The sequence below is a fragment of the Heliangelus exortis genome, chromosome 13 (assembly GCF_036169615.1).
Source record: "Heliangelus exortis chromosome 13, bHelExo1.hap1, whole genome shotgun sequence".
Taxonomy (NCBI): Eukaryota; Metazoa; Chordata; class Aves; order Apodiformes; family Trochilidae; genus Heliangelus; species Heliangelus exortis.
In genome coordinates this window covers 8,016,759-8,039,118 of record NC_092434.1, presented here as the reverse complement: position 1 = coordinate 8,039,118, position 22,360 = coordinate 8,016,759, and the positions used below count along the sequence as shown (strand labels likewise).

The following is a 22,360-nucleotide window of genomic DNA, read 5'->3' as shown; positions in this document are numbered from 1 at the left end:
GATAATTTTTAATCTGGCCAATTCCCTATGTATCTGCAGGGGCAGAGGCCCTGACACAACTGCGGCTGCTGCCCACAGGCCGGCCGCCAGGCATGGCGGCCAGCGAGCCTCCCGCTGCTCCCTTGCCCCCGCCTCCTCGCACAGGTGCCCGGGAGGGGGAAGCTGCTCTTCCCCCAGAACGGGATTTACAACCAGGGTGCGTTGCACAACCCCGTCGGCCGGCGACTCTTCCGTAAATGCTACTACGGTTGTACGCCCCCGAGCTGCGCGCAGCCGAACCCCAGCACCATCCCCCTAGCTGGGTCGGGCAAGCTCGGGCTTTGCCGTCGCCGCCGCCTCCGCCCCTCTCGCCCAGGGACCCGCAAAAGGGGGCTGAGCTCTCGTCCCGCCCCACTGCCACAGCACGGAGGGAATCCCAGTGCCCGGCGGGGCGGCCCGCAAAGGGGAGGGGGGCCGGGGCGGGGCCGGCGGCAGGAGGCCGAGCTCGTTGCTATAAAAGCGGAGGCGGGGGTGAAGCTCCCGCCGTGCCCGTTTCCGTGCGGCAGCTCGCGTACGCCTCAGCCCTCCTTGGCCGCTAACATGGCGCTCTCCGGCGACCCCAATTTCAAAAAGCTCGTGGAGTGGCACAAGGCGAACTCCTCTAAGCTCGTCCTGCGGAAGCTGTTCGAGGCCGATAAGGATCGCTTCCAGAAGTTCAGGTGAGGCTGGGCGGCCTCCGCCCGCCTTCCCGCGGGGCTGAGCGGGTCAGCTGCCGCCCGTGCCTTCCCCAGCCACCGCCGTGGCCCGCCGGGCCCTCAGGCTGCCGGCACGCCGGGCAGTTCTGCGTGCGAGGCCCGGAGCCGTGTGGGGCTGGCTCCCTTCTCCCTTTCCTTAGCTGGGAGCTGCGGGAACGCCAGGGCCTTGCCGGGGGCGGTAGGGATGATCCCCGCTGGCCCTGGGGAGGGAGCGGGGCCCGGGGGGGGTTAACGCCGCCCACAGGCGCGGCTGCTCGGTTCGCCGCCGTTCCTGCCTGCCTGCGGGGGCCCGGGGGAGGGCGGCTGCCGCAGGCTGGAGCCGCGGAGGCCCATCGGAAGCTGGGCACATGCGCCCCGGGCCGGGGGGAACACCCTCCCCAGCACCCCCCGAGCGGGGCGGCCGTGCGGACTTGTCCTTGACTCATCCTTGCAGCAGGGTACGTGCAGGGAAGCACAGCGCTGGGCTGCGGCTCGCACAGCGGCATTGTGGGTCCTTCGTGTCTCAGGCTCTCGTACCCGTGTGCTTAGTCATGATAAGCTCGGTGATAAGATCACGAGGAGACATCCATTCATGTGTCCCTACCTGTCGGTACTACGGCGCTGCCTACCCCTGCCCTGAAATGGGGAAGGGTGGGGGATATTTAGCACTCCCTTGCCTCATGCTACCCACGTTACAGAAATGGCATTGATTGCAACATTTTTTGGTAGAGGAGGAAACATGTGAAAGCAGTATGATAATGTTCAGTAGTTTCGTCCTGTAAAGTGCCACATAATGTTTTCTGCTCAGAAGCGGTGTGGGTGCTTTCATGGTGGGGCTGTGCCAGCAATCTGAAAAGTCTAGTGCTATGCAGGGACAACTCTGACTTGATTGAGGAGAGCCTGGGTGACACAGATACAGTGTGCGCTTCTGTTCCCGGGTGTTGAGATAAGACTTGTTGCATGTATCAATCATTTCACTAGCATCCTAGGTAAAGTGACTTTTCTTCCCTCTTGAGCTCATTAGATACTTATTAGATTGTAATTAAATATTGCTTATGAAGTCCTGTATACTGATATACAAGAGTTAAAATGCTATTTGCATTGATGGAAAAGGTGGAAAAAGTTAACATTGCTCAAATCTACCACTGCTTCTCTCATAGAGCTGGTTCTGGTTGCAAGTTTTCCTTATCTCCTGTGTATTCCAAGTGAATGAATTTGGTAACATCCTTGGAACAAAGGAAAGCTGAAGCAAACCAGCTAAATAAAAAATACAGTCAAGAGGTTTATTAAAGTTCCTTCCTGAATCTCGTAAGCAAGTGCCCTTATTAAAGATAGCACTGCATTTTAATCTTGATTGACTGTCACTTCAATATTATTCAAGGTACTTTAACCATAAAATATACACTCTTGATCTCAAAATAGTCTGTTGAATTGCTCTTGTGAGTGCATAATATACTTAAAGTGTTACACTAGCACTGTGTGCAGTTAACCAAGGAGAAAATATTTAATACCTGTAGTGTCAGGCACACATATTTCTCTCTGTTTTCTCCATACTCAAAATAGTCAGTGTTTCTCCTAGAATGTGTTTATCTTTTTTTGGTGAAATATTCTTCGTCAAGTTTATCTGCCCAACTTTATGTCCTTAGTGCTACCTGTAAGGGTAGGAAATAGCTGAAGCATTTGAAGCTTACCTTATCTATCTTCATTCTTTCTTTTAATTATTTTGGTTCTGTTTCCTGGTAAACCTACGCATCCTGGACTACCAGGAGAACTTTGTCAAGGCAAAACATGATTTCAAAACTGACAGTCTGGGTTAGTTTGACAAATCTGCTCATGTATTTTTTTGCTGATTGCCACCTTGAGCCACATCAGCAGGATCGTGGTAGTTAATATCTGATGAAAGCCTAAGCAGCCTGTTGGTTTGGCCACAAGGTCCTCTCTGTGGCTTGCACCTCTGTCCACAGTGGTACTAATTTTATGAATGTGTCTCAGTTATTTCTTCTGGGTATTATTATAAAATGATTGACTAAATCTCTTCCTTTAGAAGGAAAAGTGAGGCCTATACCTATATAAAAGTGCTTTCTGATGCTGCTTCTGATGAAATTTCAGATTGGTGTGAATATTCTTAATCTGAATATTTTATCTCTGAACATGAGTATCTATTTAACATTGCTATAAGAACCTTGCACCTAACTGTGTCCTACAAAATACAGATAGAAGGCCCTTTTAAAATTTGTCCTTTTTTATTCCTCAAAATTTGTGTGTCCTGTTTTCCTGACTGGTAATGTAGTCAAACCTGTAGAATACACCTTTGACTTACTTTGCCATCTAAATGTAAGGTCAAGGAGTAACAGTTGGTCTTAACATGGCTTTTTCATGAGAAAAACTAGTAGTTTTGAAGGGGTTAGATACGATATAGCCATATGATAGCTGATATGATGCAGCCATCATAAAATGCAGCAGATTAAGATGCCTGGATACCAGTTAAGGTACTCCTGATGCAGTTACCTAGCATAAGGTATAAAGCACTAGTATTGCAGTCCTGCTGGTTTGCTTGTCCATTTTGAAGGAACAGAAAGAGTCTCCCATCTAAATGGAAAATGTGGGAATCCCCATTTAGGTCTTGCATACAGCTGCTTTAGTGTGTGTTTAGATGGGAGGCAAAAATACAGAGATGCTGCAGGTGACTTCCTGATCAAGGGCCCCACCACTTAGTTGTGGATGGGGCTTACTTGAGAAGTTTCTTGTGCCACCTGGGTAGTGCTGCCATCAGCTGCTGCATTGCAGAATGGGCAGTGTAGCAGAATGCAACTGAGCCGTAGGGTTTAGGGCTTCTGTTTAAATAAAGGGTGGACTTCTTGGTGTGAGGGATGCTAATTAGCAGGATGCTAATGGCTCAGTAAAACCAATGTGGTTGTCTAACTGTGTGTTAAAAATACTTCGTTCTATTTAGACTTTTTCACAAGGAGAAAGTGGATGCTATAATTTAGCCAGTTGAAAACCATGGTCTTCAATTAAAGCAACACACTAAGTCATTTTATGAACCTTGTGAGGTACATCTGTTCCTCAGGTCATCTTTATTAACTCAGTATAATTAGGATTTCAATTATTTTGTAATCTGTAGGGGAGTTATCCTTGTCTTTCTTAAAGCAACCACTTTTCAGGAAAGTGCAGTTAAGCTACCTGTTTGTTTTGACAGCTTGAATCTGAATACTGACCATGGTGATATCTTACTGGATTATTCAAAGAACCTTGTTACAGAAGAAGTGATGAAAATGCTGCTGGAGCTGGTAACTCTTTAAAATGTTTTAAAAAACTATTTGTTTTTTTCATTCAAGTTAACTTTTACTTGTTTATTTAGCTCTGAATTTGAGAGACCGTCAAAGTTAAAAGGCATTTGTTTACAAATCTTGGAACTGTTCCTAGTTTTGCATTGTCCTTTAGCCCCAAGGTACAAGGCCATTTTTAATGTGTGGATCTAATTCTTGTGCTCACTGGAAGGACCTTTGCCAGTTGGCATATGGCTTATCTTACCGAGTTCTGCAGTGAAGTGAGAGATTCTTATGAAGTTGTATGAGAAAGCAATGCCTTCTATACCTAAAACTGAAACAATATTTTCCATGTCATGCAGTTTCAGTTTTGAGATTCATTTGCTGTTGGATATATTTAAGAATGAAATTTGTTTTGCTGACTTTAATTTAGTGTGTCCATATTTACAACCCTTCTTAAAGTACTGGTTCAGCCAAAGGCTTAGACCAGGTAGGACCCAGATTTTTAGAATATATCTAATATAATGAGTTCTTTTTCATTCTTATGTGTTAAATGTTCATACTCTTTAATATAGCAGGACCTTTGTAGGGCGTGTTGGATTCTTACTGTTTTTAAGAGTAATTTATTTTTAAATTTTCTCAGGCAAAGTCAAGGGGTGTGGAAAGTGCCAGAGAGCGCATGTTCAGTGGAGAGAAGATCAACTTCACTGAGGTGAGGCTACTTCTGTCCATTGCTCTTACCTCTCAGTTGTGCCTATATATCATGGATGTTCATGCATCTGTGTAAGGGAAGTTTTAAAAACACTTAAAACCAATTGCTGCTCCGAAATAGTGACTGCTTGTTATGTTTGCTTCACTACTTAAGTGATAAATTGTTACAGCTCTGACAACATGACAGAAGAGAATTTGAGTGAATAATGTTACTCAGTCCTCCCTGCAACACCCATCTTAATTCCTTTAGAAATTTTGGTGGTGTATTTTTTTTCTTGTCTTGTCTTCCCTCTTTTGTAGAGAGGAAGGCGAGTTAAATCTTGAAAAGGGCATGGAGCAGAGTTTTGCATTCCAGGTATCCCTTAAATGCTTTTGTCTAATGTCAGCATTCATAAAGCTCAGTAAACTGAATACAAAGTTTTAATGAGGACTGTATGGCACTTTCTACTTTGGATTGTTGATGGTACTTTTCTTTAGGTATGTTTAATGGTAGAGACAAAAGCAGTTCTAGGAAATTAGCCACCTATTTCAATAAGAGGATGAGTATCTTCCTCTTTTTTATATGTCTCAATATTGTAATTATGGTTAAATATTCACTAAAGCATACAGAAAATGGATTTAGGGTGAAAGCTGGAAGCTTAACAGGATAGCATGATTTATCAGTCTGCCTTAATATATTAAAGTATATTTATTTTTTATATTTGTAAATTCACAAAGTCTATTTTTTGGGTTGCTTATTGACTGGCTGTTGCACAAGCTGTTTACCTAAAATAACTCAGCAGTTGGACATTGTATTGTTTGTAAATCCTGCATGTTTATAAAAAACGCACAAACAGGTGAAGCTTCACTGGAGAAGTGGTTTCTCTCCTTTCTGTATTAATGCATTCAGTTCACAAATGCAATTCTTGTGAGTGAAAAAAGGAAGCGGAAAAAGAGGGTGATAAGTCTTAAATCTGCCTGTAGGATTGGTTTCTCAGATGTTGCCTCTCACTATCCTCATTTAACACAAAGGATTACAGGGTTAGCACATCTCTGACCATACATTATGGAGTTGCTCTTCATTATCTACAGTAGAGGAAATGTAGTAGCTGAAGTCTTCAGAAGGATGCACTTTTTACAGAAAGCACTCAAATGATATTAAACTGTGATGTCTTTGGATTCTGCTGCTAGCTCCCTATTTTGCTGTCAATGTAGCAAATTTATGTAGTCAACTGCCTGCACGCTGAGACTAGAAATACCTTTTTCATTATCAGACTGCTGTGCATTTACAGTTAGAAGTTGACCTGAAATTAGATCTGTTTGTTTTTTTCAAGCCATACAGAATATTAAATGAAGTTGGTTTGGCTCTGGAATATGAGCATCTGGACAATGTAAAAATGTTGTGAGACTTGAAAAATGGCATGACTGAATAAACCTAGAGCACTAAGACAGAATGGAGCTGCTTAATGGCAAGAACTCACTTGTCCACTATTCTTATTCTAATTTAGGAGATTTTCCAGCTATTTGTCTTAAATATTTTATACTTTTCTGTATTTAGTGCTGCAGGCATTGGCTGTGTGGCGTGTGCTTATGTGGAAATTCTTTATAGTGTACCCCAGTGTGTCATTGCCAGGTGTTTGTCCCAGATGAGTTAAAACTTGCAGCCTGATACCAAAGAAAGGCAGTGCATTAGAGGGTAACTCATCTGACTGCTCCTGGGGGCGGTCAGGCCTACCTGATACTTAGAAAATACTTGTATTTAACAGTAGGTAGCAGGTTGAGCATGTCTGCTGTTTTTGATCAAGACAAAGCTTTCTTCAGGCCTGCTAGTATTTACCAAATAATGTCATACTGTGTCTGAGTGTTGTAGAAAAATTGTCCTGTTCACACCAAATTTAAGTGGGTGCACTTTGATAATAAAAAGCTGAAAGAGGTTTTTCATATTCCAAGTCAGTAGCCACAAACTCAACGATTTTTGGATGAGCATTTGGTATTTAAATCATAACTTGGCAGTTCATATTGTCTGTGTTGTCTTCGTCTCACAAAGCCTCTCATTGTGTTGAGGAACAATGAGGTAGAGCAGACTAATTTCTTGATTTGTTCATTAGTATTGACTAACTCCTTCATTCTAGATTAAAGCTGTTAAGCTCCAGAGCAGGCCAATCACAGGCCACATGTCAGTTCTTTGACTTGCATGTAAATGGAGAATTAATATAATACAGTGTGTGTTAATTTTTTTCCTCATAACACAACTACCACCTACATATCTAGTGTGCAAGTATTCAGGGAACATTTAATTGTAGGTAGTGGATAGAATAATGTAGCAGTTGTGTTCCTTTTTTTGTGAAATGTTGAAATACATATTTGTCTCTTGCTCTATGAAATAGACTAGTCAGGATAGTTGAGAAAATTCCAGAGAAAATGTTGGCTGCTTGTTACTGATCTTTCAGTGCTGTCATTAATAGGAAACAACTTCATCCTTGTATACCTAAAGTGTGCCAAAATCAAAATCATTGAGTACTGAGTACTGCTGCATTCCAAACATCAATTATTAAACACTTTTCAAGGGAATTTGAGCCTTCTTTTTGAAGTAGCAAATAAGCTATTTGTTTAGTTAAATATTACATGATTTTGTAAGCCTTCTGTACATATTTTGTGGAGGGCTGGTGATGACTGCATGTACAGACATAAACTACAGCTCTACTAAAGTAGTTAAACTGTTAATTTAAAGGATTTTTAAGTCTTGATTATACTACCTCCTGGCTGAAGCACCTAAGGCCTCTGGAACTGCAAGTGTTTCATCATTTTTCCCCTCTGTTTCAGAACCGAGCTGTGCTTCATATTGCTCTAAGAAATCGGTCCAATACGCCAATACTCGTAGATGGGAAGGATGTTGTTCCAGAAGTAAACAAAGTGTTGGACAAAATGAAAAACTTCTGTCAGGTATAATATATTATTTTTAATTTTCTTTGTTCTATACCCAGCAGGTTCTTACAAGTGTATTGTGATGCATTGATTATAGGCTGGTTCATGTGAACTATTGTGTCTTTGAGGTTTACAATAATTCTGGCACAAGCGTGGAGTTGGAGCTGGTTTTGCTTTGATTCATTCTTCCCTCTGTTCCTAGTTGAGTTTTTCTTTAATGGGCTCTCTGCATCTTGCTGTTTTAACAGCTATCTTGGTTTTACTTCAGAAGCCCTGTAAATCATTAAAAACTATTCCAATATTGCCTTTTCCTGCTAATTTTTCATCTACTTGACTCTATCAAGTAAAACCTGCCTCTTAAAATTTGTAAAATCTGAACTGTTAGAAGCTTCCACCTCAATTGAATTTGATTATTCTCTACTTAAATAGTTTACTTAAAGATCTCTGGGTTTGGGTCAGATTCCTTTATGATTTGATTCTGTTTGCCGCTAGCAATGTGGAAGTTTTTTTTTCCCCTAGTTAATACAGCAGTTAACCATTATCTTCAAACTTCATTAATTTTACTTTGATTCTGTACACCTTTAAATGTAGGCATTTGTCCAGTCAATAGACTAAATGCTCTGAAGGGCTTCACAGAGCACACTAACAAAGTCAAATTTTAGTGTGATAAAACTAATCAATACAAGCTTAACAAATTTATATAAAATATGGCTGGAGGTGCTTGATTGCTATGATGGAGTCTCATCCAGGTGGTGGTCAGTATCTCTGCCAACTCATACTTGTTAGTCTATACAAAATGAGCTTGGATTATGTCCAGTTCCCCGTGGATAAATGCCAGAATTGCTAACTGACACTAATTGTTTTGAATTTGGTAGTTTCTTGAGATAGTGCAAGAATTGAACAGCCACAGAAATTCAGTGGTCTGTTTTCTACTGTAGAGTTTTTAGCTGACTGAAATTTTGGTAGCACAAACCAAGAGTTTTCACTACCCTCTGTATTGGTAGATTATTTCAGTTATCAGAGCCTGTAATTATCCACACAGACTTCTTCTCTGCAAAATAAAAAGTGTTAAGCAGTTGTTTTGGAAAGATTAACAAATATGGTTGTTTAATCACTCCATCGGATGTGATTTTAAAACTATTGCAATATCATCTTCAGGCTCCAGGAATGGTGTATGTTAAAAAAGCTTTTAACTTGAACATCTGTAGGGAAGGAGAGCAGCTATCAGTATAACCAGGCAATTTGTTGTAGAAAAATTGCTTTAGAGTTGGGGAATGTGTGTAGAAGTGTGCATGATACTAGGAAGATTCCTTTTGTGATTGGAACAAAATTTAATGTATAAGTGGTGCATGATGGATAGAATTCAGTTCAGTGTTTTGGTATTACATAATTATTTTGCTTTTGTCAGAACTATCAGTAACTGTTAAGATAGCAATAATAGAGCAGAAACCTGAACTACATGCTCTTAAGGTGAAGCCCAGAAAATCATCTTACTGTAAAACATACATTCAATAGAGAAGTTTTTGAATTCTTTGTTTAAAAAATTTCTACCTCCATGGCTTTATTCATATTTTAATGTCTTCCACTTCAGTTAGCAAAGTTGATTATAATTAAAGACACTTAATTAATCCCTTCAGGCTCTAATTTGTTACAACTAGCATAATGTCAAAGATTTTTTCATTTCTAGCTTGATTTCTCCTGCCTCTGCCAACACTGTAAATGCTGTACCAGTTCATGCAGAAGGAGAGTTTGATCTTGTGGTTTGTTTAGAGTATGTGCATTAGAGTTCTAACACTTTGTGAAGTGTTATCTTGGACATAACCAAATGTCTAGCTAATAATGTAACTTTAAGTGTAGGCTTTAAAGTCTAGAAGCTTGAAAGTTGTCTTTGGACACTTTTGATGTCTGTCAGTTCCTGAAAACAGAGTGCTAGAATCACTATAGTTGGAAGTTTGAAATATAATAATTTTTTTTTTTTCCCCACAGAGGGTCCGTGGTGGTGAATGGAAAGGCTACACTGGAAAGGCAATCACTGATGTGGTCAATATTGGCATTGGTGGCTCTGACTTGGTAAGCTCCTCATTTCTCTACATCTTTCACATCTTTGTGTGTGTGCTTGCAATGAAGATAAAATCTAATTGTTCCTTCTATCCAGGGCCCTCTGATGGTAACTGAAGCACTGAAACCGTATTCCAAGGGAGGCCCCCGTGTTTGGTTTGTGTCCAACATTGATGGTACACATATAGCCAAAACCCTGGCTGAGCTTAAGCCAGACTCTACACTCTTCATCATAGCATCAAAGGTATGCCTGAAACAAACACTTGGGTGTGATTACTTCAGCAGTTTCATTTTGTCTAGGGTGTAGTTGTCAGTCAACACAAGTTTAAACTTTATTCACTGTACTTCTCTGTAGGTGGAATGTATGATCCTATGTAGCTACTTCTTGGAAATTCAACATCTTGTCTTCATTCCTCAATTTTTATTTAATTACTTTTGGTCCTTTATCTTGAGTACAGTGTTACTTGTTAACAGCATTTGGCTTTTTGCATTAATGGAATGGTTGTCTAGGCAGACTGAAAACAAACTTCATAGTTATGTAGCATAAGTCACCTTCATTTGTCAAGCACAGTAGGACCTTTTTGCTGTGAGAGACAGAATCTGCAACAAATTAATGGGTAATACTGGCCATGCTCTACTGTGGTGCTCTTTATCTTATCTTGGTAATACTGCAGCTGAGCAACAACTTAGGAAACAATAAGGAAACTTCACAAAGTAATATTTTGAATAATTGAGTTCAGGGATCACGGTTCAAAGGCTTAGAAGACTGCCAGATTGAAAGAGTAACACTTCAGTTTCTGTTAGCCAGACTGTAGTTAGATAATTGGGTATATTTGGAAGAGGATGAATGGCATTTTTTTGTTTTCCGTAGCAGGCTTGCGCTTCATAATGAAATATTTCTGTAGATGGGTGAAAGCAGGTTGAATCTAGTGTTCACCCTTAAAGCAAAATTTTGATGGTTGGGTGAATCAGAACTGTTGTAGATGGTTGCAAAACTGCATGATGGAACTTCTCTACACACTTGATGAAGTAGGAAAATATTTTCCTCTAATCAGCAAAACAAAATTGTGGCAGGAATCTTAGCAGAAATGAATGTTCCTATGTGAAAAAGTAGGAATTGAAGAACAAGAGGACAACCCAGCTAGATTACCCTGTTTGAGGTTCAGTTAGTTCCTTTTTAGTTGAGTAATGCTTAATCTTTAGTGAAAGACTAAAGTAGAAAATTTTAGTCTCAAGTTTGGGGATGGGAAGGTAGGACATGGGGAATAATTACTTCAGTTCCAAATACATTATGTGCTAGTTTAAAATTATACATGAATTTCTCAGCAGTAGTCTTTGCTGGGTTGCTATGCTTTATTTGTTTCTGAAATTTGACAGCAGCTGTCTGTTATGAATATATAGAATCACTCTGTTCTGTCTGGAACACACAATATTTTAGCAGCCTGAACTCAGTTTTAAATGTGGTGTTTTACTTCCTTGTATTTTGATGTGCAGACTTTCACCACCCAAGAAACGATCACCAATGCAGAAACGGCTAAGGAGTGGTTCCTGAATGCTGCTAAGGATGTAAGTGTAATGCTTAGGTTATGTAATAGAATGCAACAGCTCTTTGTTGTACAGTTTGTCCCTTGTCCTGAAACAGGAGCTCTGTAGCTCAGTAAATGCTCTACGTGTAACATTTGCCTTCCAGCTGTTTAATGATTTGGTTGAACCACGGATAATCCAAGAGCATGGTGTCTGTGGCATTACATTCCACTTCTTGGCAAATAATTAAAAATGAAGCTATGGTTGGAGACATATTGTGACATTTCTATGGCAGATGGCTGTGCTATGAATAGAAACCTTGTATTTGGCCCATTGCTATTTCTAACCTCTAAAATAAAAAAGCACATACTGCCTGCTCTGGTAATTAAGGTGGTCTTTAACTTGTTCAAGTTAGGGTAGCTGTACTTAGTTTAAAAGCTGGGCTTTGAAATTCATTGTTATGATACTGTTGCAGACAGCTCATCTTTGTTCACCAGGACACTTACAGAAAGACCAAAGTATTTCTGGAGCTTGAGGTTTATCAGTAGTTCCAGTTGCATTGATCTTTTGACCCTAGCATATGTACAACAAACTCTGTCCCCTCCAAGGTGGTGATAGTGATGTTCCAAGCTGTTAGCATACTCTAAGGAAGTAATTTGCTGCTCTAATTCATGAGCATGACTGCTTCCACTGGGCTTCATGAGGATATTATCAGAATATTATATCAGACAGGCATGCTGCCAAATCACACACTGAAAATACATTAGATGATTTCCAGTTGATAATGCAAAAGTAACTGATATTCAGCAGTATTTTGTTTAAATGTAAATGGTTGCAGATAAGCTTTATGACCAGAAATCAAAATAATTAGCATGCTAGATCTAACAACCTGTTTCTTTTTTATTCAGCCTTCAGCTGTGGCCAAGCATTTTGTTGCCTTGTCTACCAATGGTGTAAGTATAAAAAAACCCTACTATTTTGTCTAGGAATTCATGTTAAAATCCAGTATGAAAAACTATCCTCAGATACCCTTAATTGAATATGAATAGTTAGTCTTCCCCTTGAAACAAAGTATTTTTTTTAATTTTTTTTTAACTTAAAATATCTGAAACACTTATAGAGTAATGAACTGAAGGAAAATGGTATCCTCATTATAGACTCGGGCTTTTTCTGCTAAAGCCTTAAATCTAAAATCAATCTCTTATACCTGAAACGACTGCCCTGTTAGTTACCTGTAATTGCTTGTGTATGTAAATGCAGTTATGTAAACAAATACTACTCCAGACTCCTGAAGTCAGTGCTGAGATGACACAGTTTCTCTGAATAATCTGTAGCACATTATGCTCATCGTGTACCCTGATGTTCTGTTTCATGCAAAAATATGAAGTAGAAAGACCAATAGCAATTAGAAGGCTCTGCAATAATTGTGAGGCTCTTGGGTACTGTGGTGTGAAGTTCCTTTCTTCCGTTCTGGTCCTGTTAAATATAAACTAAATGCCACTCCAGCCTGTATTGCCACTTAAAGTCAATGGCATACACTAATTTTCTGATCAGTCTGAGACTAATGAATAGCAATAGTGATCTTGAAAATGAAGGTATACTTATTCTGTTGCATGCTATTTATTTTTAAAATGGAGGGTGTAGCTGGGGAGTTAAGTATTTAATAAGTACCCAACTTGTCTGTTTTATTTGCTAGACATAAAGTTCAAGAATGTTGGGTTCACTTATGATGTTCTTACATGCTTCTTTTTATTGTAGCCTAAAGTTAAAGACTTTGGAATTGACACAGAGAACATGTTTGAGTTTTGGGATGTAAGTAAATGTCTAATGTTGTGTGGTAGATGTTAAATGCTAGAATAATCTGACTTCCTTCAGAAAATGCTTACTAGGTGTTAAACTGCCAAAACACCTAAATTGTAGCAGTTGCATTGTACTGAAACATCTGAAAACTTGTATCTAAAAGCAAATTGAGAATATGTCAGGCAGTTTTGTTTGGCTGTTGTATTAAAATCATGCAAAGATCTGAAGAGGAGCCTTCTGTGTTCTTGGCTGTCTAATCAGCTGTTGGGTAACAGGAGATAGCCTTAGCTTTTTTGCCTGTGTAAGTAGTTATTATAAGCTGTGACATTTGACTGTTGGGTTCTACTGTATATGTTATAGGCTCGTAAAGGTCAAACATTAGAAAGGGGAGCCTGTTGGGGTATTTTGTAGCAGATGCATATTTATGTCTTATTGGCTATGTGCCTGACAGGTTTTTAAAGCTGCTGTTTTGAAATTATCTGGAGCATTATGTTTCCCTACGTAGTGTCATCTTGTTGAAGCAAGCTTTATCTATGGAGGAGTAATATTGGGAAAATAGCTAGTAGAAGCTGTAAATTTAATATTTGGAAGTGAATTGGAATCATGAGGGCATCTACTTCAACGGATATTGTATAAATCAGACAAGTAAGAACTTTGAAGTCTCAACAAATGCATATTGGATCCTTACAGATTCAATAGGGAGCTACTGTGCAGGTTCCCTTGACCATGCCATATAATGTGAATTATTCTCAAAGAACGTTGATTTTGCTGAAATGGGTCTAAAGATATGCTGCTGTTTCCTAATGGTTTGAATAAGTTTGAATTTAAAAGCCTTTCACTTCTACTGTCTAAATCAGTTTCTTGTTTTCAGTGGGTTGGTGGCCGCTACTCTCTCTGGTCTGCCATTGGTCTCTCCATTGCTCTCCATATTGGTAGGTGTTCCTGTGGTGTAACTATGGCAAGAATTGGTCTGTGTGCTTAGCAACGTAACTGGAATGCATTAGCAGCAGATCAGAATTGGGTCAGATATTTTACCCAACCTGCTCTGAGTTGGTGGATGTTTGTGCTAAAAAAACATCCGTAATGCAAGGGAAATGCTGTTGTTTTGGTACTGTGACTGCCATTTTGGAAATACCCATACTTGAGTACCAAAAGACAAATAGCATCTCTTTATTCCCTTGCATAGCCAGAAATGCCAGCTTTATGCAAGCCATGTCAAAGTTGAAAATTAAAACTTGCAACTGACATCCCTAATCTATTTGGAGTGTATTTAGTATCTGTAACACAAAAAGCATCAAAATCCTATGTCTCCTGTTCCACTTATGAGCTTTATTTAGCATTGTTAATTATTTCCTCCTCCCATTACTTTCTTTTGTTCCTAGTACTTGTTCTCAGCAGTAGGGCCTATTGGATACAGGAATGCTGTTTCTATCTGCAGCTGGTTGTGGAGTGGCTCACTAAAATGATCCCTGTCTACTTGTTGTATTGTTATGGGGTAGCTAGCATTGAGCAAATTCAGGTATAGAGTACACAGTGAATGTGAAAGAGCTCTAAGAACTGCTGTTTCTTGGTGATCAGGATGGTAAGCAGCCTTGTGTTTTTCTCCTCATCACTTTTTTCAGATATTTTCAGATATTTACAATGTTGTAATTTATTTTTCTAAATAAAAGCTGCAAGTCCTATAGACAGAAGTTAGAAAAACATTGGTTTTGGTCTTTTTGGAATGATATGAATGGAAGTTGTCATGTGTAGAAAAATCAATGTGAACAGCAAAGTAAACTTCAATCAGGCACTTATTGTTTTGTCTGCAATGAAGTGTTCATCTCTGCTGTCAGACAGATTGGTGCTGGCTGCTGACATGCCAGTCTCTCTGCACTGCTTGCTCTTACATCCTTCATCTCCCAAAGCTGGCTTCTGACTACAGGTAGAGCTGCTGCTTTGACTGCCAAACAATTTGACTCCCATTTTTTTCCATACAAGAGTCAGGATTTCTGGCTTTGTAGGAAAGGATGGTATTAGTGAAGCTACTCACTAGTGAAAATGAATGGTGGTTTAAATACCCTAGAAAAAGAGCAAAGAGAAATCAGGTAAATTGTTAACAGAACATGGAAGTGGGGATTTTTTTTTTTTTTTTCTTTTTGAGAAGATCTTGCTCAGACAAACACAGTACTCCCTTGCCCTGCTTTTTTGGGGATGTCTCTCCCACAGTGACTGAGTGACTAAGTGTTCAAAGTTGATGAAAACTATGTTGCCTTTAATACAGAGCCTGTTTTTAATGCCTCTGCTTTTCTTCTGGTTGCTTGTTCTGCCTGAATGGGGATTTTAGGACAGGTTTCTGAAGTGTATTTTATGAAGCTGAGTGGCTCTGAAGTCTAGGCTTTAATCATAATTGAATATATCTGGGTTATGTGATGCAAATTTCAGAAGTGCAACTTTAAATTCAATTAGGAGTCGAGAACCTTGGTTTATGCAAGGTATCCCAACTGTTTTATGACTGTATCTACAAGAAAAATAAAAGTTGAGTTGTAATAGTAAGTACAAACTGACTTTTTCCATTGTTAGGTTTTGACAACTTTGAGAACTTGCTTGCAGGAGCCCACTGGATGGTGAGTGTGGGATGTCTATTTCAGACTTGCTTCTCTTAAAAGTTGGTAGTAAGATGGCTAAAGGCAGGTCGATTTCTAAAGTTTGATTTCCCCATATCCTCTCTTTTTCTAAAATGACTGCTGGGGAAGCTCTCCCTGGATCAAATCAACAATAAAGACAATTTAAGAGTTGGGAGGGATGACTATGGTTTTATCAAAAGTGTAATTATTTTCCTGTGTGTCACATAGGATAATCACTTTCGCACTGCCCCACTGGAGAAGAACATGCCTGTTCTGTTGGCCATGCTAGGGGTCTGGTATATAAACTGCTATGGCTGTGAAACCCATGCCCTTCTGCCCTATGACCAGTACATGCATCGCTTTGCTGCCTACTTCCAGCAGGTAAGGCTCAAGCAGAGTAAAGATTTCAAGAGGCAAATATGTAGAAATTATTCTGTCCTACTTCTAGAACCTGAATGCATGCTTCTGTTAAAATTGTAATTACTTAAACATATAATAAAGGGCCTAGAGAGACGGGTGTCAACACAAAGATCAGCTAATTTGCTCAGTTAATTTAGAGATTTCTCCTCAAGCTTCCATTATCTTGATGTCTGTAAATTAAGCAGCTCTATCCCTGGTAGTTACAACTCGTTGTAGTTGCACTATGTATACTGTGTGGTTCTGCAAGAAAGGTGATAATGCCCTTCCCTTCTTTTAGGGTGATATGGAATCTAATGGCAAATACATTACCAAGAAAGGCTCTCGTGTGGACTACAATACTGGCCCAATTGTCTGGGGAGAGCCTGGCACCAATGGGCAGCATGCTTTTTACCAGCTCATTCATCAAGGTAAATTGAATGCTTTGTTTTGGAATAAATCGGTGCTGGTTTAGAGGTTGAACTCTTACCTAACCTAGCATTGCATTGCTGTTGTGCTCTTAATTAGTGGTCTCAGAAGGCTACCTGATTCAGGCTTTAATTCTACAATAAGAAGTGTCAGCTAAAGCTGAAACTACTGAGCTGTATTGTCACTTCCCACTGCTAATAGAAAGCTTTTTTAAAAGCTTTTTCAAGTGGCTGAGTTTTTAAGTAACCTTGATAATAGGGTGAGAATTAAAGATATTTTTTTTTTCTTTCCTGGTGAAGTTATTAACCTGGCTTTTCTTACAGGAACTCGCATGATTCCCTGTGACTTTCTGATCCCAGTCCAGACCCAGCATCCTATCAGAAATGGCTTGCATCACAAGGTAATAATTCTTTGTCAGGGCATGCATACTCTGGTGACTGAAGGCACTGAAACTTTAAGTGAAGTGAAGTTTAGGTGAAGTAATAGTGAAGTAATATTGAGTGAAGGCACTCAATATTGTGGTGTGCTGGATTTCTAGATGTCTCTTGGAAACTATACTTGTAGACCCCGTGAACAAGAGGCTTGAAAATATCTAAATTAGAATTACATAGTGTATTTTATATATATATATTATATGTGTATATATATATTTTATATATATATTAATATATATATTATATGTATATATATATTATATGTATTATATATATATATAATTATATAGTGTAATATATGTAATACGGTTTTTGTTGTTGAAGAAATTGCAGCCATGGTTTTTGAGGCAGATGAGTGGTGTGGCCTGTTGGCCGACTGAGGCTGGAAAGAGTTCAGCTGTTAAGTAAGAATTGTAAGGAGCATAATTCTGTCAGAGTAGGAAGAAGCAAATTGTCTATGCTGATGAAAACTTCCTCAGAGATGCCACTGCAAGTCTTGAACCTCTAGGACAGAACTTGTTAAGTGTAGTACAATGGCAAGGGTGACAGCCCTCTACACATGACAACATTGTAACCAGTGTAGTCTCTTCAGCTTAATATATCATCCAACTAAGGATTTCCAGTGAATTGCACTTAAGTGCCATAGGTGGAAACATGTGTAGGTCTACTACTTACTGTCTATTTCAGAAAAAACCTGTTTCCAAATTTCACTCTTGTCACGATTGCAGATTACAAGCACAATTTAATCTGTGTAATAGTATTTTTTGTCAAGTTAACACCAAGTACAGGTGAGAGTTCTAGAAGCCAACTTTGCAAAAGAAGAGGAGAAAGAGTTTAATTTGACTGTAGACATAGTGAGTTCATCTTCAATGTAACAGGTAGGACAAAACCACATAAATTTGCAATCCAATATTAGGCATGGAACAGGAAATTTTCCTGGCACCCTAAGGTAAAAGCAGTAAGTAAACATGGAACTACCTAAGTAAGCTTGAAACTACCTAACATTTTACTGCCATAACACTAAGAATTGTACAACTAGAGTTGTAATAACTCATCTAGGTCTGGTTTCAAGTACTGGGTATCACTGTTCCAGCTAAGGGAACAAGCATGAGTTGATGTTTGTTTTTATTTCTACCTGCTAGATCCTCCTGGCCAACTTCCTTGCTCAAACTGAGGCCTTGATGAAAGGGAAAACTGCTGATGAAGCTCGTAAGGAACTTCAAGCGGCAGGACTGAGTGGGGATGCCCTGGAGAAGCTTCTTCCCCATAAGGTAACCGGGCTTTGAAGGTCCTCATTTCTCCTCTGGTTAGATATTGTGGAGGTGAGGGCATTGTGCCTGCTGCTCTGTGGTGTTTGCTACTGGAGCAGTGCCCTCCGGTGGCTGTCAAGTGCCACTGTCCTGACAGCCGTGAAGGTTGTGTTACAGGTTGTCAGGTCAAGTGGAGCCTCTGTGAATGGCACTCCTAGTAAAGTGTGCTGATGTGGAAGGCTTTTGGGGCATTTTGGAGAAGATGAGCTGTATCTCATCACTGTCCCTGGGATTTTGGCTTGTATTTCACTTCTTCCTGTATCACATAGTAGCCAAAAATAGTGCTTGGAGAGAATGCTTTCTCTTTGTTGCAATAAAACATGAAAATGATAGTGTTACAGTTGAAGTTGTTAGCCTTGAAAGCTTTCAGGATGTTGTATTTGCTGCTAATACAAATAAACCAGTTTGGGTGCTGTAAGGTAAATAAACTGCAACTTTCTTACTAGTTTAGATAACAGTGTAACTCTTGTTTCAAAAGGTCTTTGAGGGAAATCGACCAACCAATTCCATAATGTTTACAAAGCTCAACCCATTCACTCTGGGAGCAATCATTGGTAAGTAAACAAGTCTCTTTGTGAATGCTTATTAAACTTTCTGATCAAGTTTATTGATACATCTTTCTTTTTTCTGCTTATAGCCATGTATGAGCACAAGATATTTGTTCAAGGTGTTGTCTGGGATATTAACAGTTATGACCAGTGGGGGTAAGTCTTCACCTCTTGACTTTCCTGTACTGTATAAGAACATTCTTGGCAGATGTCTTCTGATCTCGGGGCCCTAGGTCTAGTGCAAGGCTGAACCTCTGACCAAGGTTCATGGTAGCACTCCATTTGGAGAACAGCAGCCTTATGAGGAGCTTATCACTTTTTTCAGGTAAAGCATTCTGTGAGGGGTTATTTGGACAAAAAAGTTTGCTTTTACAGGCCTAGAATAGCAGTTTACTCATCTCTCTTAAAGGCTGAGGGACAGTTCTTTTTATATTTTTTCTTAGCTCTATGCTACCACAGCTAATTCTTTAACTAGAACACTAGTAAAAATGGAAAATGCAAAACTGTCTGATAAAAACTTGTGCCTGTGATAAATTCTGAAATCAGGAGTGAGGTAGGAGTAAGCACAGTTTCTACTGTAATAGATCAAAATCTGGAATGGCATCCAAATCTAAATATGGAACGTGGGATTCATTAAACTGGCCCAGTTTCTTGCAGCTGTTGGAATATCCTAGGTTCTTACTCCATGGCTGTAACTCCTGGATAGCATCCTCTAGTGTTGGGAATGTTTCCAGGCCTGCAACTCAGCTTTTTGTCTTGATGCTACAGCTCAGTGTTCTGAGTGGTGGCGTGTTCAGTCATGAACAGTAGCAAACTGAATGTATTCTGCAGTGGGGTGGGCTGGCTGTGTAACACCAAGTACTGAAGGGGAGGAGAAGACTGTTTAACTTGTAAAACAGCAAGAGCTCTGTGTAACCTGGTCTCTGGTGGGAGGTGTCAGGGAGGCTGGAACTAGATGATCATTAAGGTCCCTTCCAACCCAAAAGCATTCTGTGATTCTGAAACTTCCTCTCTGTAGAGATCTTGTAATATGAGAGCTGTTTGTTCACCTAAGTAGCTGTGAACTCAATTGTTCATGAATGGCACTGAGTTGAATATTAATCAACTTTGGCAATTTGAAAAGGGGAAAAGATTAATTTGACAGTGACACTACAATAACTTTTTACTGGCACCTATTTTTGTTGTCAATGGCTTAAACTAAGTACTGTAAGTTGTTAGTACTAATGTTTTTCTTCTTTCTTCTGCTTCTGTAAATGCAGAGTTGAGCTTGGAAAACAACTTGCCAAGAAGATTGAACCTGAACTGGAGTCAGATGCTCCAGTGACTTCTCATGATAGCTCAACAAATGGGCTCATCAGTTTCATCAAAAAACACAGAGCCTGAAATGAAAGATTTGGAGAACATCGACAATCTAACCACCAAATACCCAAATCTGTTGTAGTTGTGCTTTTTTAGCCACTTCTAACAAAAATAGCACTTTACAGATGTAGCTTTTTCACTTGTTGCAGTTAATCTTGTTGCGTCAAGTGTTACAAATGAAAATAGTTTTGTGAAACCCAGAGATTGTGTATAGTTGCTTTCCATTTTTGTGGCTGTTAATCTGTAAAGTGCAGTTGGTATGTTCCTTGGTTCTTATCCCTCAATTTCCTTAAAGATGATCACATACTGATATTAGAAAATAAAAGGTATGATGGATGAGTAAAACTTCAATACATTGCTGAAGTGCAGGCTTGCCTTGCTGACTGTAAGGTCCTCTGAAGCCAAGTAAACTAACTTGTGTCTCAGACTGGTTTTGCTGTAAACTAGAATGTGTTCAAAGAAATCTACAGCTGCAGGTTGTTCAGATTGCATGGTTTGATGCATTTGGGCAAGATAGACATTCTTCTTAATGCTACTGTGAAAAGGGAAGTTTACTGATATTTGGTAAAAGATCTCAGATTTCTGCATAAGCTATGGAAACCCTATGTGCACAGCTATAAAGGTTCCTGGAGTGACAGTGATACCTGAATTTTCCAAACAGTTTAAGAGCTTGCAGAGCAGAAGCTTAGGATCACTTGCTAAACAAAATGTATTTTTGGTGTCCTCCAGAGGCAGATTCTCTCACTTTTATTAAATTGTCACCACTGTTCTAGCAGAAACAGGTGAATAGAGGATGGCCAAACTATTTGTAAAGAACTTGCTTATCTGCTTTCATTTTCTACCACTGACCTTTTCTGCTAGTGGACTAGCATGCTATGGCTATTGTTCTGTAACACCTTTAATAAAGGTAAGACACAAGCATTGAAAAGAAAAGGTGTTAACTGTGCTTTTCATACCTCAACCCTTCATGAAAAATGCTATTGTGCCTACTAAGTCTGAGCTTGTAACCCTTAAATGCACGTTTACTGCACAGGTTTGTTGGCAGGATTAAAAGCTTGATCCCAGTGATGTGGCATGCTAACAACTCCATAGTGCTTGACAGTCTGGCTGCAGGGATCAGAGTTTTTAAACTCAGACTAAGTACAAACAGTGCTTACATACAGTGCTTAGATGTGTTGCTTTTGATCAGTTTCATAAAGGAATTTGTCCTCACAAAACGCCATCACAAAAAGTGAACCCACTAGAGGGAGGCATCAGATTTTCATATGGGGCTTTAAACCTTTTCATCCAGCTGTATAAAAGCATGAGCTAAAGCCCAGCATCATCCTCTTTCCTAGAGGTAAGTGTGAAGTGAGAGCTCCTATGTAGATGCCTGTCAGGGTAACTGTTTAGCCCTAGGCTTTGAAAAAGCCCTTCAGTTTGTTTCACTGCTGTTGTTTCACTTTTTGTTCAGTCTTGTAAATTAGACTTTGCTTCCTTCTCCAGGAAGAATTACAAGATACATATTCTCTTAGTTTATTCTTTAACTTTTATTTTTCCTTATGGAGGGTTTACTGATACGAAATACAACATGTGGTGATAACACATCAGGGGTTTTTGCTACCACCTTTTAACTCGAAGCAAAGCAGTGGTGCAGAAATACTGAAATAGTTCCTATGTCAGGAATCAGTACTCCTGCAGTGGGGCTGTCAGACCCAGACACTGAAGGCTTTAAGAAAAAAAAAACAAAAAACAAAAAAAAAACAAACAAAAAAAAAACCCAAAAACCCAAACCCAAATAAAACCCATACTCCAAACCCCAACACAACCCCAAGGTACTTTTGGAAGCATTTCTCCATTTTCCTAGGAGGAGAGAAGCAGGCTGGGGGTGCCCCTTTGCCCTCTGGGTTGGGTGGGATTTTGGGGACGGGGGGGTTGGTTGGTGGGGATTTGGGGGGGTTGGTTGGGTGGGATCTGGGGGGGGGGTTGGTTGGTTGGGATTTGGGGGGGTTGGCTGGGTGGGATCTGGGGGGGGGGGGGTTGGTTGGTTGGGATTTGGGGGGGTTGGCTGGGTGGGATCTGGGGGGGGGGGGGGTTGGTTGGTTGGGATTTGGGGGGGTTGGTTGGGTGGGATCTGGGGGGGGGTTGGTTGGGTGCCTCCTTCCCGCCTTCCCCCAGGGCTCAGCCCCCACCGTGCAGCGGCGCGCGACACCCCCCCAGCTGGGCGGCGCGCGCTCAGGGCGGGCCGGGAGCCGCGCGAGGCAGCTGCAGCGCTCCCTGGCGGCGCCAGCCTGCAGCGCTCGCGAGGGCTCCCTGAGGT

General features: G+C 40.3%; 1 protein-coding gene across 1 annotated transcript; it reads left to right on the top strand.

Moving 5' to 3' along the window:
- The first annotated feature begins 364 nt into the window (after nt 1-364).
- GPI (glucose-6-phosphate isomerase) lies at nt 365-20,994 on the top strand. The gene is made up of 18 exons (XM_071756725.1): nt 365-698; nt 3,913-4,003; nt 4,626-4,694; nt 7,496-7,615; nt 9,584-9,667; nt 9,753-9,899; nt 11,150-11,221; nt 12,088-12,132; nt 12,938-12,991; nt 13,851-13,911; nt 15,542-15,585; nt 15,814-15,966; nt 16,283-16,412; nt 16,734-16,810; nt 17,987-18,115; nt 18,633-18,708; nt 18,792-18,858; nt 19,962-20,994. The coding sequence occupies exons 1-18, from the start codon at nt 580-582 to the stop codon at nt 20,083-20,085; spliced, it is 1,662 nt and encodes a 553-aa protein (XP_071612826.1). The 5' UTR covers nt 365-579; the 3' UTR covers nt 20,086-20,994.
- Nucleotides 20,995-22,360: the final 1,366 nt, after the last annotated feature.